At 37.5% G+C, this 17,809-nt stretch overlaps 1 protein-coding gene across 1 annotated transcript; it reads left to right on the top strand.

Moving 5' to 3' along the window:
• Positions 1-3,196: 3,196 nt before the first annotated feature.
• On the top strand, positions 3,197-17,525 carry IYO (RPAP1-like, carboxy-terminal protein). The gene is made up of 10 exons (XM_039129258.3): positions 3,197-3,706; positions 3,814-4,672; positions 5,854-5,963; positions 7,654-7,838; positions 10,790-10,895; positions 10,972-11,232; positions 11,944-12,132; positions 13,704-16,037; positions 16,729-16,938; positions 17,067-17,525. The coding sequence occupies exons 1-10, from the start codon at positions 3,443-3,445 to the stop codon at positions 17,220-17,222; spliced, it is 4,674 nt and encodes a 1,557-aa protein (XP_038985186.3). The 5' UTR covers positions 3,197-3,442; the 3' UTR covers positions 17,223-17,525.
• Positions 17,526-17,809: the final 284 nt, after the last annotated feature.

Genomic DNA, 17,809 nt, shown 5'->3' with positions numbered 1-17,809 from the left:
TCAACGAAAAAGTAATAAGATGCTTCTTATTTAGTTGGAGTTTTTAAAAAAAAAGATGAAAAAGTTGTATTCTCATAAAAATATGATTTTCACATTTCATGAGAAAGTCTTTCCCATGAGAAATATGGGAAAGTTACTTTCCCATGAGGCAGGAATCACTCCATTTTTATTTTTTTCCAAAAAAACCCTTCATCATTAAAAAGGCATTAAAGACCTAATTTTTATTAAGGGCATAATAGAATATATACATAACTTTTCAAAAAAAGTGGATGGCCAACCAAGCATAAGCATGTTGGAAATTTGTCACTTTTCTATGGTCAATCAAACATGCCAAAAGTACTTTCCTAGGCATTATTTTTCTAGAAATTTATTTTCTAGAAAACATATTTCTAGGAGGAAAATACTTTTCGTAAACCAAATGAGCCCGAAGTAAGTTTACCATTACATAAAGGACCACCTTCGGTGATAGATTTTATGCATCTAAACGCACGCATCCACCACCTTACGGTGATAGATTTTCTCCATCTAAACGCCCACATCATGTCCGACAATGGTCCGATCAGCCCATGATGGTGAAAACAGAGTGCCGATCTGCCGTAAAGAGTCGTAGCTCTACGCACCAAAAAATAGAATAAGATTAGAGCGTAGTATAGAATGACCTGTGTTTCCTCACCGGTCTTAAGTTTTGACTAATTAGAGTCCAAATAAATATGAGTGGAAGATTATTTCTTGGCCTTCCTTATTTGAATCAACCTGAGAATAAAAGTATCATTGAAATTAGCCTCTTGGTGTCTTAGGCTCTTTTTTACAGAATATTTGTTGGTAGGTTGGCCAAGATTGCTTGGCCTTGCTCGCTTTGCTCTGGTCTAGTCAGCCTTCTTCCGATCGGCTTGCAAGAGGTTAGCTTATCGACCTTTGAGGTTCTTGGTCCTATTTATATAGAGAAAGGAGCACGACTTAGTTACGATAGAAGGCAGAAATCAAGGAATGAGCCATAACCTCATTTCTTATGTGGATTTTTTTAATTATGGAACCATGACCATTCGGGATTCAAATTTGTTTAAAATTGCTTACTATTTATCAATTTATGATACATAGGTTGAATTTAGTCTATTTTAGTGATGATGTTGAAGAATTTTCTTTGATTTACAATAGAAAGTTAAATTTTCATGCGGCAAAGGGGAATGATATCTCTATGTTTCTTAAGGGCTCGTTTGGTTCGCGGGAAGCATTTTCCCTCCTAGGAATATGATTTCTGGGAGGAAGATTTCTAGGACGAGAATGCTTGGGAATGTACTTTTGGCATGTTTGGTTAAACATGGGAAAAATGGCAGTTTTTCAGAGTGCTTATGTTTGATTGACCATCCACTTTCCTGGAAAAGTTATGTGTAATTCCTATTACAACCTTAATAAAAATTATATCTTTAATGCCTCTTTAATGTTGAATGATCTTTTTGGAAAAGAAACAAAGATGGAGTGATTCTCGCCTCATGGGAAAGTTACTTTCTCATCGGAAAGACTTTTTCATGAAATGTGGGAATCATATTTCTATGGGAATACAACTTTTCTATCTCTCTTCTTTGAAAACTCCAACCAAACAAGAGGCATCTCATTACTTTTCCGTTGACCACATTTTCCCTCCTTCTTTTCCCGCGAACCAAAAGAGCCCTAAGGGCTCGTTTGGTTCGCGGGAAAAGAAGGGGGGAAAGTGTGGTCAACGGGAAAGTAATGAGATGCCTCTTGTTTGGTTGGAGTTTTCAAAGGAGAGAGAAGGGAAAGTTGTATTCCCATGGGAATGTGATTCCCACATTTCATGGGAAAGTCTTTCCCATGAGAAACATGGGAAAGTTACTTTCCCATGAGGCGGGAATCACTTCATTTTTACTTTTTCCCAAAAAGTCCCTTCAGTATTAAAGAAGCATTAAAGAGGCATTAAAAACCTAATTTTTATTAAGGGCATAATAGGAATTATATATAACTTTCCTAGGAAAGTGGATGGCCAACCAAACATAAGCACCTTGGAAATTTGTCACTTTCCCATGGTCAACCAAACATGCCAAAAATACTTTCCTAGGCATCCTCTTCCTAGGAATTTGTTTCTCAGGAATCATATTCCTAGGAAGGAAAATGTTTCCCGCGAACCAAACGAGCCCTAAGAGTTTTAGGGGCTAGAGTATGATTGAACACCTCAGGTTCCTATATATCACAAAGCAATCCACATGTAGTGGCGTTACATATGTAGCTACAAGAACAAGTTCAATGCATAGCCCCTACCACAAAAGCAACGGGGCCATGCAGAATTCAAATTTAGATTAGTGGAGGATAATTGAAAACTTGGACAAATTTTCTTCTTCTTTATTCTAGCAAGGTTATGCCTATAGCCAACTCAAAACAATTGAACCAAGACTTGGTTTTTGCCATCATGGAAACAAAATTTTACACCATTCTACTAAAGGTTAGGGATGATCAAAATCCATCAAGGAACATACGACTCTATTTTTTCACAATGAATCTTAAAATTCAAAAAGGACTATATATTACTGAGAATTTTTTGCATGAATACCTTCCTAAATATTGAATTTTATATGAATACTCTTTCAAAATTGATATTTGCATATATACTCTCGTAAAATACTTATTTTATTGTTCTACTCATTTTTTTATCGTTGTTAGTGCATATATACCCACGTTATCTAACGTCATTAACAAATTAACGATTTTAAATTAAAATACTAAAATATTTTTAATGGACGGATATGCAAAAAAAAATTTATAAGACGATCGTGATGAAGTACAAAAAAATAATTTTAAAAATTTATTTTATTTTTAATTAAAATAAATATGATTTTTATTAATAGTGTTAGAAGAAGGAGTATTTATACAAAAACAGTGTTTTATAACTGTATAAAAATAAATATAAATTTTAAGAGGATATTCACGTAAATTTAAATTTTTAAAAAAGTATTGAAGCAAAAAAAAACCTATTACATAATACATAAAATTAATACTGGCACGATAACTGAAAATAGTATATTTTGAGAAAAAATGATAGATAACAGGGCATTGATCTCAAATGTCAAATACTGCAAAATGAAATTTTTTTTTAAAAAACCTATTATTTGATACATGGACATCCATGGCGACTAAAAAATAATATTTTCACCGACATGACCATCAGTCGTTGCACTGTAATCCGAGGGAAAGGCGGCGTTCTTACCAAGGGATAACGCCGACTCTCCCGAGCGGAGGAGAAAAAGGGAAGGAAACCACGCTTCAAGAAGTCCCGAAGGGGCCGCGCGGCCGTTCTCGCCTCTCCCTTAAGTCCTCGCACTGCCGCACGCGCCGCCATGTCGTTGCCACATTCTTGAGAGCATAAGACGCGATTTCTCCTTCGGGAAAAAGAAAAAAAGGCGAAAAGAACCGAAGGGAACAAAAGAAGTCGATGGAAGCGGCGGAGAAAGCTAAGAAGACGCGGCCTCCTTCTTCTTCTTCCAAGAAGAAGAAAGTAGTGGAGATCAAGGGCACGGCCGTCTCTCTGAAGCAGAGAGTCGAAGAGCTCCACCACGCGCCGGGCCTCGTCGGCAGCATCGTCGAGAAGGGTTTCCCGTCGTCCGATGACTATAAACCCCAGCAGAAGCCCCCGGTCTCCTTCCCCCAACCCACTGTCCTTCCTTTCCCCGTCGCCCGCCACCGCTCTCACGGCCCGGTACAAATCCCTAACCGCCCTCCCAAACCCCCCAAAAAATCCTTTTGTTTGTTCCAATTTTTTCTTGTCACCGACTCACTAACTAGTCCTTTTCCTGAATATCCCAGCACTGGGCCCCGGCGAGCTCCTTGCCGGATGCCGCCGCCGAGGACGGCATGGAGGAGGACACGGATGAGACGAATTATGACCCGATAGCATCCCTCGCGAACCCTATCCAGAGGAAGGAGAAGAAGGGCTTGGACTTCAGCAAGTGGAAGGAACTCATGCCAGAGAATAACGCTGATATGCCTCAATCAAAGAAAAAGGAAACGAACGGCATTGCAAGAAAAGCAGGAGAGGTGAATGCTGCTAATAGAGAAGAAGCAAAGAAAGAATCTTCACCTTTAACTACTTCACCTCCCGAAGAGTTGCTGCGCAGGAATTCCCAGACTGAGCACACGACCAGAGTCGAGCAAAAGCCCAGCAATCAGGGATCGCCGTCTCTCATGGATGAAACCGCTTCAAGAGCCGAACAAAAACCTGTTCCCATGGGTATCGAGTTTGAAACATCAGTACCTGGTGGTCGGGGGTCTCTGTCTCTCATGGATGACATTGATGCGGAGAATCTTGATCGGCTGAAGCAGATGTCAGCGGACGAGATTGTGGAGGCACAGGCGGAGATAATGGAGAAGATGGATCCTTCCCTGATAGAGATGCTAAAGAAGCGTGGGCAAGACAAGTTAGGGAGAAAGAAAGGTTCTGACTTGAAACGGGAAGGGGGATGGCATGATCTGGGAAGTGCTAAGCCAGTTGGAGGTGGGAAGAGTTTGACATCGGCTGTTCCTCCTGGTATTTGGCTCCCATTCGGTGAACATAGCAACATCTCATGGAAGGTTTGGAGAGAGAGAGTTGAGAAGGTTAGGGGATTGAGGTTTTCCTTGGAAGGAAATGTTATGGAAACTGATTTTACTCAAAAACAATATAATGGTAAGCTTTGTATTTTTATTACGTCGAAAGCATCCTTTGTCTCATTTTCACACTCAATTGAATATTTGTAATTGACTTTACATTTCCTTGCGAGGATTTTGTTATCTAGAAAAGATACCTTATATATATAAACTAAGGTAGCTATGCATTAGCGTTTAGAGAAACAGACACTTTACCTTGTGTTGATAATACTTTATTTAGTCCATTCTCAATAAGATGTTGCGAAATGGTGCTGATTGAAGCTGTGGGCATTGCCATTTGATGGGATTGGTGGTCAGTCTAGTTATAGCTTTGTAGTTTATACTGACATGCCTCTTTTTCTGAGTGGGTGAATTTTTGGTTTTTTTGGACTTTGTCACTTTTTTTCTTGGCACATGACGTGTCCACCATGTTTTTAAAGGCAATTAACGGCAACAACAGAGTATAAGACATTGTAGTACATTTTCTGTTTGTTATTGATCCTTTGTGCTGGTGGAGCATTTGTTTCTTCACTGCATATGCTTATAATTTATTGGCATTCAGTGCCCATATCGCTCTTTTTAAAGATTGCACCTCTGTTTGCTTGGGCCATTTTCATAGAATTTGTCGGCAAAATTATGATTATTTCTCTTTCACAAATTATATGTGCATATCACATCAGACAGAACGTATGGCCAGCAATATGCTGCACAGGTTTTTTTTTTGAGGATTTGTAACAGTGGAAAAAATTGTCTGAAGATACCCAGAATGGTTGGTTCTTATTGGTGGATGGCTGTCCCTGGGTCCAGCTCATATTCTATTTGTCCCACTGCTCTAGTTTCCTTTTTGTTTGATGTCAATTTCCTCTAGTGTGGAACCGCTACCGTGAGTTGGTTGTTGTTTTCGTTTTCATCCCTTCTACTTTTTGCATCTCCTTTGGAATGTTTGATGATCTTGGTTGCCTTCAATACGACCCTGTTCAGTCATTTAGCAAGAAATCATCCTAGATTTAGTTCTCCGAGAAGTGTTATTTGGCACCATGCATTATGCTTTATATCATGGATTTGTTTCTCTCAGCAACAATGATGAGAAAGGGACATACTGAAACTTTGGTTGGTTAAGCATGTCCTGACATTTTCTTTTCTACAGCCCATGCATACTCGGGTTTTGCTTTACTTGATATCAATAATTTTTCCATGTAATGGTGGTTGTTTCCTGTGTAGGTCAGTATAATGTTGAGAATGTAGCTGAACGTGACTTCCTTCGAACTGAGGGTGATCCTGCTGCCGTGGGATATACAATTAATGAAGCAGTAGCACTTATTCGGAGCATGGTCAGTTTTGCACTTATACAATACAAGCCATATATGTTTTACTTGCATCTTACTGCCTAAATAGCCCTTCCCTGTGGATGATACAGTAGATGATAACATGCATTGTTGACTGTCTACTATATGAATATGCTAGTATGCATTCCATAAATGGAATGGTAGTTTTACTTCTAAATCCATGGTTATGAGGGATTGATTACCAACTCTGACATGAACCATGATGGTCAATGAGAGACATTTTATTTGAGCTTAAAGCAGAAAGGACATTTGCACCAGGTTTTGTCATTGTTGGTCCCCTTTTCAGTTGGTTCCTCTTCATGACCACATGGGCTGGCTTAACTATTCTTTTTGTGACAAATATTTGGGTCGTTTAGCAGATTAAGGTGACTTGGACATAAGTTTTCCTTTTTCTTCTTCTCTTCTCTTTTCTTTCATTCTATTTTTTTAGAGAATGGGAAGCAAACCTAAATTTTTAGGGTGTCATACAGAAGTACTCCATTGAGTTACAAATATCGGTTAGATTTTAACTGCAACTAAAATAGAACATGAATTGATGTTGTGAATGTTCAAAAAAATTAAATGAGGGGTTGTGTTGCTAGAAATAACTAACACATATACCTTGACAAATCACATGCCAACTTGCCAACCTTATGTTCTATCTCCTAGTCAATATTCACTATAAGCTGTTGAAATAAAAACATTGATTTCTGATATCATTAACTTATTTTGACATTTCCTGATTATAGTACCTGGAACACCTGGTTCAAGCTGTTTGGACCTGACACCTTTCTGACTGTATTTTTTGTCTGGTTTTATAACAAATTCCCATATGGCTTTGAGTGCTATAGTTCTCGTGCAAGATATTGATGCATTATTTATTCTATCCGTGGTAATGTCAGACCATAGTTGAAGTCTTTGCAAGATATAAGAATCTCCATCATTGAAGATGGTTGATCAATGAGTAGGTGATGATGATGATCGAAAAATTCTTTGCCTGGAAAAAAGTTAGATGAAAGGATATAGCTTAGTTTTTAATCAGAAGCTGGGTGGGTGGAGGATTTTGAAGGTGAAAACCAAAGAGGGATGGTGCCTTCTGTAACATGTGATTGACATTCTTCCAAAAGCAGCTTATTGGACTTCATCGTCATTTCATGGCTCAATACCAAAGCTTGTCTTTGAAGAATCATAACCCCACCAGGGATGTGTTCTTTTGTTGGACAGTGATTGATGAAGAAGGTTAATCATTATATGTGCATCTATCTATTTACCTATTTATACGCAAAATCCATCTCATCTTGTACCTCATATGTTCTTTGCTTTCTTGAAAATAAAGGCATATTTCATTATCCACACAAGCTGCGACTTGGTTCAGGTTGTATGAATTTAGCTTAGTTTCACTTTCATTCTATTAATTTTAATCAAAAAACATGCTTTAACTTGTCATTTGCTGACAAATTACCATCATTTTCTGCATCTTATAGTTCTAATGTAATACTGGAGTTAATCTACGTTCTATTTATTTTTTTAATTAACAGAATCATATCCTATTTTGTAAATTGACCAATTTTTCCTTTTTTGATGATACATATTCTACACCTATTAATGCATGGGGTGTCAGCAGTGCTGTAGTATATTCTTCTCATATATACCCTCAGATGTTCATGTTTTTCTCAAGCCTGTGTTTAAATTTCAGGTACCTGGACAACGAGCACTTGCTTTACAGCTGCTTGCTTCTGTTCTTAACAAGGCTTTACAAAACTTGCAAAGCAAGGATTCTGGGTATAATATGGACATGAATCCTGTTGACAGATTGGTTGATTGGCAAGCTGTTTGGGCTTTTGCCCTTGGCCCTGAACCTCAACTGGCTTTATCACTTAGGTAAACATCAAACAATTTTTCATGTTACTGACAATAGCTTGTTCAGCTGTTCTACTTCAGGTTGCTGTCTTTTGAGGTTTCACCATGATGGTTGTTGAGAATATGACAGGCTATGGAGAATGTATTGACTTGTTTTTTTGGAAAAAGTATCAACTAGATTTTTTTTTCCTGCTTTTTGATGGTTAAGGCTTATAGTTGACTCTTCTGCATCCGTTTATAAGTTATCTTTACTTTAGTGTCTGAATATATTACTCATATTTTTTTCATCCTTTTGGTGGTATTACTTCATCCCTTCTAATTTCTGTTCTAAGTAAATTCCTTCAGCAACTCCTTTTATATTTTAACTATGACAACCTGTCCCCCACCGGCTGATTTTAGCTTTTTCGCAGATTTCCTTCTCAGTTACTTTTGAGTGTTTACCAGTAATACATATCATCACAAACTGCAAGCATAACCACAAAGTTGTCAGGGCTGTCCCCAGGCAGATGGGACTTCTTAATGTCACTCTAGTCTTAACCAATCATATACATTATTATAAGCTTCAAGCATAGCCAAGTATGTCAAGGTGATCACTGTGCAGAAGGACTCTTGAGCTTCTTGGCACTCCCTAGTAGTCTAGGTAGCAGTGCTTGCAAGCAAAATTGTGTGTGTATATATGCATAAGAAAAGGATTGAAGTATTATTAAGAGCAAATCTTAATCTGTTAATTTGCCAGTTTCTTCATGAAAATATTATCACCCTAAAGTGACAATACACAATGAAAGGAGAAAAAAAAGCTTTTGTTCTGTTAGCACATCATCATCTAGAACACTTTGACTACCATGCATATTTTACAAAGTCTAGAAAAGAAATTAACATTATTATCTTAGAAAAACAATTAACTAGTGCAGTTTTTACTTTCAATTAACAATTACATATTATGAACGTGGAATGAAACTGAAGAATTAAGAATTAAGATAATAATTACATATTATCATAGGAAAAGAATCAACTGCACTGAAGGATGTCCAATTAAGAATTCAAATTTGTGTAAATTATTTCCTATATTTCTTAGTTGAATCGGTAATGGCATCGAATTTGAACTTTAACTATGTCAACTAGATTTACAAAATGAAACTTATAGATCTGACTTCTGAGCATATTTTAAGCAAAAATATTTGGAACAAGAGGAAAGTAAAAAGGAGAGGAAGAAGTGGTAAAAGGAAGAAGGGAGAAGGATGTATAAAGAGGTAGAAAAGGTGAAGAAATAAAAGAATAAAGGAAATACTTTAAAGAACAATCCATAGGATGAAGGCCATAGCATTAGGAGAATTGAGCAAATTATAAACAAACAGGGAAAACAAGAGGAGAGACAGCTTTGCTTTGATTGAATAAAGCAAGGTTAAAAAGGAGAAAGAGGAAAGCAGGAGGAAAAGCAGAAATGGGTAAGAAGAAAAAGAAATTGCTGGAGTTGATATTTTAAAGAGGAGTGGTAGGTTAGGAGGAAGAAGAAAAGTATACATTATTCTATATTGTTAAGTGTTTGTATACTTTAGTATATAATATGATACATATGCACATGTACACATGGAGACATTCATATATATACTTAAATACCTTATAATGTCATGATCAAGTGTCTAAAAGTGTTGGCAATCCAGAATTCCTGAAAAATGAAGTGCATATGTAACTATTAGTTGGACCTGTAGTGGTTGCTTAGACCAACCAAACATTAAGTGAGCAATGACTGTGCTGCCTACTGTAACCAGGCACCTAGGTGCTGTTCTGAGTACGATGAAAGTGACCTCATTCTAGTTACATGTGTTTCATTAGTTGCTGGTCTATGAGGCATTTTTTCCCCTTCATTGTTTTCTTATATATGTATGTCACCTAATGCTAATCTCCATGGACTTCTCTAGCACCCATTTTTGATACACCAATATGTTTTTCCTTCAGTATAAGACTTGTATTTCAAGGATGACTTATACCAAACACCATTTGAGGCCATCATAATTTGTGCGTCCAATACAAGATCAATCATATTTGGAAGGTAAGTTTAACACAAATGTGCAAAACCTGGAGGGGTAGAATCACCAATTATATGAAAGATTAGAAAAGATTTTAAAGACAATAATCAGAATAGCATGGCAAAGTGTTTCTAAAAGGATTGCTTCAGCAAGTATCATATGAACTTGAAGAGAGGAGTTTAGGTGTTAGCTAAGTATAGAAGGCAAGTTTTTTCTCCCCCTTGTCTTTTCTCCAAATGGTGGAGGAATGCAGATCTAATTGTACTACAGGAATTCTTAACAGCATCTGACATGTGGTTTACTAGCTTGTTAAGAAGTCCCAATATTTCTAGAGATATAGGGCTTTCATTGTTGTGGTTCTTGTTGTTTGTTGTCGTCATCATTGTCATTGTTGTTGTTGTAGGTTTTGGGTAGTACATTTTGATAAATGAGAAAAATGATAGAACCGATGTGTGTGGCGAGATTTGTTTTTTCTTTTCCTTCTCCCATGATATATGAGGAGTTCTTTTATGGTAATGGAATTTATGTAAACAATATATATATATATATATATATATATATATATATATATATATATATATATAAAATTCTCCTTTATCTATCGATGTGTTTTTCGCAGCAATCTTACCTCCATGTGCTTGTGGCTTTTCATTTATTCCATTCTGTCATGCTTGCAGCTTCTAGCTTTTATATTAAAATCATTCTCTCTGATTGCATAGTTTATAAAGCTAGAGGATGTTGTTATCTTAGAAATGCAATTATTATAAGTGCTCAGAGTTGCTCTAAAATACAGGATAACTATTATAAGTGCTCAGAGTTGCTCTAAAATACATATCCTGGAAAAATGTTTTGTTTCATGAAGACATTTGTATCTTTCTATAATGAATTAATAATTATATATGTCTATATGTGTTCACAATGCTTGATTTTTAAGCACACCTACAGGATTGCTTTGGATGATAACCATGACTCTGTGGTTTTGGCTTGTGCCAAGGTGATGCAGTCAATATTGAGCTGTGAGATAAATGAGAATTTCTTCAATATCAAAGAGGTAGAACTTATCTTATCTGAAGGTTTACTTTTAACTAATGTTTCTTGTTAATTTGACTTATGCCTTCTGTTTCCAGAAATCAGCTACTCATGAAAAAAATATTTGCACGGCTCCTGTATTTCGGACGAGACCTGAGGTTGATGGTGGTTTTCTTCATGGTGGATATTGGAAGTACAATACAAAACCTTCAAATATAATTCCTTATGCTGACAAGAATGAGGATGATGGGAGTGAGGGGAGACATACCATCCAAGATGACATTGTTGTGGCTGGACAAGATATTGCTGCTGGTCTCATTAGGATGGGAATACTTCCAAGAATTTGCTACCTTATGGAGGTTGGCATGCTTATGGTCTTTTTTTGTTTCTGTTTTGCACATTGCAGTTTAACTATCTATATATGTTATCGTGAATGCGTTATTCTGCTAGTTCCAGTATCCCTTTATCTACTTGGTTTATTTCTAATGTATTCGGACAAAAATTTAGATTTTTCATTGAACTCATTTGGATTTGGACCAACGAACTCACCTGCACCTTCATTGGAAAAAAACTCATTTCCATGTCTTAGTATATTTGCATTTCCTGTGTTGTGATTATTTGGGTTGTTCTTAGGCCTTTTCCTGTTAGGGAACTTGTATATTCTAGTTGTGTACATGCTTAAAAAGTTAATCATGCCATCTAGGTTGTTTTTGGAGAACTATTATTCAGATTGAGACCATTTGAGACTCCATTTTTTGAAGTCAGCTTGAATGTTTTTCACGGTCCAAATGGTTTGGCCATTTATAACCAACTCATCAGTTAGGTAGTTGGTTTTAGTGGTTCTGTTACCAAAACATCTTCTTAGTTTCAGCAAGTCCCAATTTGGGATGGAATTTAGCTGGTACCATTTAACAGTGTTTCAGATGCATAATGAGTACTTCACAAAATAAATTATTCGACTAAACTTGGCATGGTTGAACAGCTTTTATATTTCCTTTTTTCACTTTATATTTGAAAAACCTGTACTTATTAACCTGAGTGATCGTTTGAATATCATTCTTTTGATCCAGATGGACCCTCTTCCAACTTTACAAGAATGCCTTGTCTCAGTACTTGTTGCTTTAGCCAGGCATTCCCCAACATGTGCTGATGCTATTATAAGATGTCCAAGGCTTATTCGGACCATTATTGATATGTTCACCAAGCAAAGCATGGTGGAAATTCATCCGTCTCATATAAAAGCAGTTATTCTTCTAAAGGTTAACTTCTGCCCTTATTTTATGTATGATCTGTAAAATAGCATTTGTTGTTATAAACCTTAGATTCTGCTTTGAATTATAAATAATGTGTCATATATAAAATTTTCAAGCATCATGGTGAGTGATGCGCATATGCCCTTGTGCTGATTTCCATCTGTAGCTTTTGGAACTCTGGAGTCATGCTAGTGTATATGCAGTAATTGCCCTTCATTTTTACTCATTGGTGTATGTTCCAGAATGAATTTCTGTCATACTGTTGCCTATTGGATATATGATGTGGCTTACTGCCATAGTTTTGTTGTTTTGAAGGAGTTAGCTTTTGATTGTGCTTGCTTTGAGTAGAATCCAACCAAACCACTCACCAAGTGTAGGGCTCTTTTGTCCTTGGGATTACTTGTACCAGACAAAGCATGCCTTCTTCCGAGAACTTTCACTAATTCATTTGGGCATTTGTGTCTGGCTGGAAACAAATCTGATGCTATATGTAGCTTTAACACCTAATCTGGTGCTGGTCCCAGGAGTGGCCATTGCATGATACAGAAGATGCTTAAAACCAAGCCTGCTGTTTATGCTGAAGTTTTATATGCACATTAGTGGCAAGACTCTTGAAGCAGTCATTAACTTGTGATGTCGTTTATCCAAATGTGGAGATTGGCTGTGGATGAGAATATCTACGGCAACATCTCTATAAGTTTTTCGGGACATGGAATGATGATTTCAAGTTGTAATATCATCAACTTGAGAAGCAAGTGTTGGAGCAAATGCAATATCTAATCAGAGAATTAACCTGATACATACATTTGCAACCAATATTATGCCACCACATTAAAAGGTGCATTTGTAATGAATGACAGAATACGAGTAGGAACTAGACTTGTTTACAGTCGTCTGTGCTTATATCTATAAGCTACTGCTCTAAGTCAGAATCATTATGGTTTCATTGCAAATTCAATTTTATAGCTGGTTATTTCAGTCAAGTTTGTTGCATCTCTAACTTAATATATAACTTTTTGATGCGACTTATTAGTTCCCAGAATTCCTTACCGGAGCTCTTAGACTGCTTGGTACAGAAAGTTTGATCAGTAAATGTTTTTCTTTCAATAATTGTTGACTATTCCTCAGATTAGCCTTTGAGCTGCACTAGTTCCTGCATTTCATTTATTTTTTGAGATGACTGGTGCATCATCATGCCTATGTGTTGTTTATTCACTTTCCTTGATGCTCTATCGTAATGACTAAATAAGCGCTGCAGTTATCATCCGTTCAAACTATGTGACTGTCTAATGATTGTACCAATTTATTTGAAACAAATAATAACAGTTACTTTTTACTTATGTGAGCCGATGAAAATGTATGACTCAAGTGAAACATTATACTTGCATATGTCATTAGTTCTGAGATGCTCTTAGTGTCAGTTCTTAAAATCAAAGTTTGCTTTATAATATAGTCTGTTCAACAAGCTGCAGAAATGGCCTTATTATTGTAGGATCTGCTTGCTTCCCTGTATTTGTAACAAATGAAGCTTTGACATCAATTCTTAAATTACTGTATGTTGCTTTTCTTTAATATAGGTCTTGTCTCAATCTAGCAAGCAAATCTGCTTGGATTTTGTGAAGCATGGAATTTTTCAGCAGGCAATGTGGCACTGGTATAAAAATGCATTTACCCTTGAGCATTGGATAAAGTCTGGAAGGGAACATTGTAAACTCACTTCTGCCCTGATGGCTGAACAATTACGCTTATGGAAGGTCTGTATTCACTACGGGTTTTGCATAAGATACTTTGCAGATTTTTTTCCTGCCATGTGTTTGTGGCTTAGTCCTCCTACATTTGACAAGCTAATTGAAAACAATGTTCTTGGTGAATTCACTTCCATTACAAGAGAAGCATACCTTGTCCTAGAGGCCCTAGCTCGAAGGCTACTGATCCTTCATTCAAAGGAGCAGCTTGAAAAGCAAGCCTTGGATTTTTCTGATGATAACGTGGAATATTGGTCCTGGAGTCATGTAGTTCCAATGATTGACTTAGCTTTAAATTGGTTATGCCTAAAGAATATTCCATACATATCTTCGCTTATTGGAGGCCACAAGAGTAGGAACCATGTGCAAGATGCATCTGCAAGTTGTATGCTTTGGGTGATTTCAGCAATTTTGCACATGCTCTGTAGTATATTTGACAGGATTGCTCCAGACGATGCAAATGATATGAGTGGGACCTATAATCATTTGCCATGGTTGCCCCACTTTGTTCCTAAAGTTGGTCTTGACATTATTAAAAATGGATTTCTCGACTTCTTGGGTTCAAACAACACGGGACTTGAAACATTTCCTACTGAAGGTGGATCACTAGCAAAGGGTCTTTGTTATTTAAGACAACAAAATAATGCTGATGCATCATTTGCTTCAGTAAGTTGTCTTCAAGGATTAGTTAGACTGGCCCTTTCAGTTGATAGATCTGTCCAGAGAGCTAAAATCCCAAATTGTACTCAGGCCCCCCAAGTATCTAATTCAGGAATGGCTGATAAGATTTTAGAGGAAGGTATTGTTAAGTGGGCTCAGAATGATTTGACAAGAGTACTGACGGCTTTCATGACCTTGGTCTCCTCAGCATGGCCTGTAGTGCAGTCTGTTGAGATGTTCAGTAGAGGAGGACCTGCTCCTGGGACAGGATTTGGCTGGGGTTGCTCTGGTGGAGGGTTCTGGTCCATGAATGTTTTGCTAGCACAAGCAGATGCACAGCTGATCTTGGACTTGCTTAAAATCCTCCCCGCTTTGCTTGAGAATAACCTTGTTCTTGTTGGAGGCATGAAGCCTGTACTTGACAAACCTGCTGATGCATTGATTCTGCAGAGAATCAGTTCTCTGCTTGGAGTGTGTTTGGTTGCAGGACCTGGAGACCGAGTTGCTGTGGAGAAGGCATTGGATATTTTGCTCCAAGCTCCTGTTCTTAAGTATCTTAGCTTCTGTATTCATCATTATGTTCATCATAGTAAGGGTCTCAAATCATTTGATTGGCAATATGGTGAAGGGGACTATTTGCTTTTCAGTGGGATTTTAAATTCTCATTTCAGGAACAGATGGTTAGGTATCAAGAAGAAGTCATCTGAGAAAATTGATAGAAATAATCATAGCCAAGACATATCTAGAAAAGGTCATGCTCTGGAAACAATACATGAGGATGTAGAGCAAACAGAAACAACTGTCAGGTATCCATATTGTAATTCGTTGTTTGTAGAGTGGGCACACCAGAAACTGCCGCTTCCTGGGCATTGGTTTCTTAGTGCAATATGCAGCATTGGTGAGATAAACACGAGGACCCCTTCAACTGATGTTCTTGATCTAGCCAAAAGTGGACTCTTTTTTCTTTTAGGTCTGGAGGCAGCATTCTCTTTCCTATGCTCAGATTCTCAAAGCTCTCCAATATCTGGTGCAACTTTGGTTTGGAAATTCCATGCACTTTCAATGGCTTTGCATGCCAATATGGATGTTCTTGAAGACAAGAGTAGGGATGTTTTTGAAACTTTGCAAGAACTGTATGGGCAACATCTAGATCAGTTAAGACAAGAAAATATTAAAACCCTGCTTGGCCAGAATGAAAAAATCCAAGTTTCGTCAGCTACCTTGCCAGAAGCTCAAGAGAATTGTAACCTAAAATTACTTAATTTCCAAACGGAAGTTCACGAGAGCTACAGTACTTTTGTTGAGAATCTCATTGAGCAGTTTGCAGCCTTATCATATGGTGACGTTATATATGGCCGGCAAGTAGCACTTTATCTGCACCGTACTGTTGAAGCCACTGTCAGACTTGCTGCATGGAATGTGCTATCTAACACTCATGTCCTCGAACTCTTGCCTCCTCTAGAGAAATGTATTGCTGAAACCGAGGGTTACCTCGAACCTGTTGAGGTACTGCTTCAAACTATTAATTTTCTCATGTTGTGCTTTATTCTATGGTTAATCTATACATGGAGTATGCAATTTAGTAATATCATGGCTCCCTGTTGCTTTTGTCAATTCACACTGCTACGTTACATATCCTATCATATGCTGAGCTCTTTAGCATATATAGCAAATTTGGGTTTCTGCAAAAAATGCCTGATTTTCACAGAAAACAAAGTAATACATTTGAAATAGAACATAATAATTGATGTAAGTAGATGCAAATAAATTGTGATATGGTGAACGGATGCACCATATAAAGCCAAGATGGAAGACTTGAACTAACTTTGAGTAGGCCTAGATTGTTAACTTGTGGATTAATAAGCTTGCACTTATAAATACAATTCTTTACCAACATTCAAGAATGCAGCTACAGTTAAATGCTGAATGTTATTAAGGAACTCAAATGCTGCAATCTACTAAATACATTCTATGCAATATTCTTACACTTGCAAGCCACTTCTGGTTGATTGATTGCCTTGACTATAGTGCGTCATGAACAATAACAGATGGTGTCCCATTGTCCCATTATAGATCCTGCTTAGTGGACAAAATGAAATCTAAGGATCTAACAGGTCGGGTCAAGATGAAGAATGTCACCTTTTAGCTGATGAAAGAAAGGATATATGTGAACTGATCTCTGATAAATGTTACGCAGGATCATGAAGGGATTCTGGAGGCATATGTCAGGTCATGGATTTCTGGAGGCCTTGATAGAGCTGCTGCTAGAGGATCTGTTAGTTTCACAATAGCGCTGCATCACCTTGCTTGTTTCATTTTCAAAACTAATGCTTCAGACAAGCTGGTACTACGGAATAGATTGGCAAAATCTCTTCTCCGCATTTATTCACAAAAGCAGCATCATGAGGTAAGGAACCATGATAAAGCAATCACCAAGAGGCTTGTAAAAGATCTGCTCGAAGAAAGTTCAGTGAACATAAAAAAATTAAATCATCACTTATCGTATCATTTGTTTTAATGTTAATCCTTTTACAGGGTATGCTATTGAGTTTCATTCGTCATGGACTAGGCTCGGTACAAGAGCCACAGTATAGGACTGAAACTGCTAAGAGGTTTAAGATGCTTGAGGAAGCTTGTGAAGGAAATTCTTCTCTTTTGGCTGTGGTGGAGAAGCTGAAGGCTGCTACGTAGGAAGATTGTCGCGTGGATGTCGTTAAACCAAATATCATGCATTCAGTTGGGAGTACTTGATCGCCGCTTCTAGGCGGCTGGATGTTTACTTTTGGGGCAGCAGACTACCTCTGGTTGATATTGTTTCATATAACTTGCATGCTGACATTCCATTTAAAGTAGTTCCAAACTGTTCGGTGATTTCAGATGGCTCAAATTTTGACACAGGCTGTGTACATAGGGGTCGAACTCCTTGTTTGGAGTTTGTTGTAAAGATGCAAGAGTATTATCCTATCTTTACAGTGATGGAACTTCCAGATCAAAGCATTGGATATTGGATATTTCTGTCAAAAACATTGCAGGTATTTTTGGAAGAGAAATATCCGAACTGCGGTGATAGAAAAAATGCCCTTCCCTTGGCCGGGCATCAAAGCGACGGTAGAGATATTTCATCCTTGCATGATCGAATTGGAAGGAGACTCGTTGACTGTGGTCTCATGGCCTTAAGGAGCATCACCTCCATTACAAGGACCTTGGAGAGCTTACACTACGTCATGTATTTCGTGAGGCAAATCAAGTAGCTGACGACCTCCAAGTAGTTGAATCTT

The sequence above is a fragment of the Phoenix dactylifera genome, chromosome 5 (assembly GCF_051530095.1).
Source record: "Phoenix dactylifera cultivar Ajwa chromosome 5, Ajwa_hap1_PhDact_Kaust_v1.1, whole genome shotgun sequence".
NCBI lineage: Eukaryota > Viridiplantae > Streptophyta > Magnoliopsida > Arecales > Arecaceae > Phoenix > Phoenix dactylifera.
This window is presented reverse-complemented; position numbering and strand designations above follow the sequence as displayed.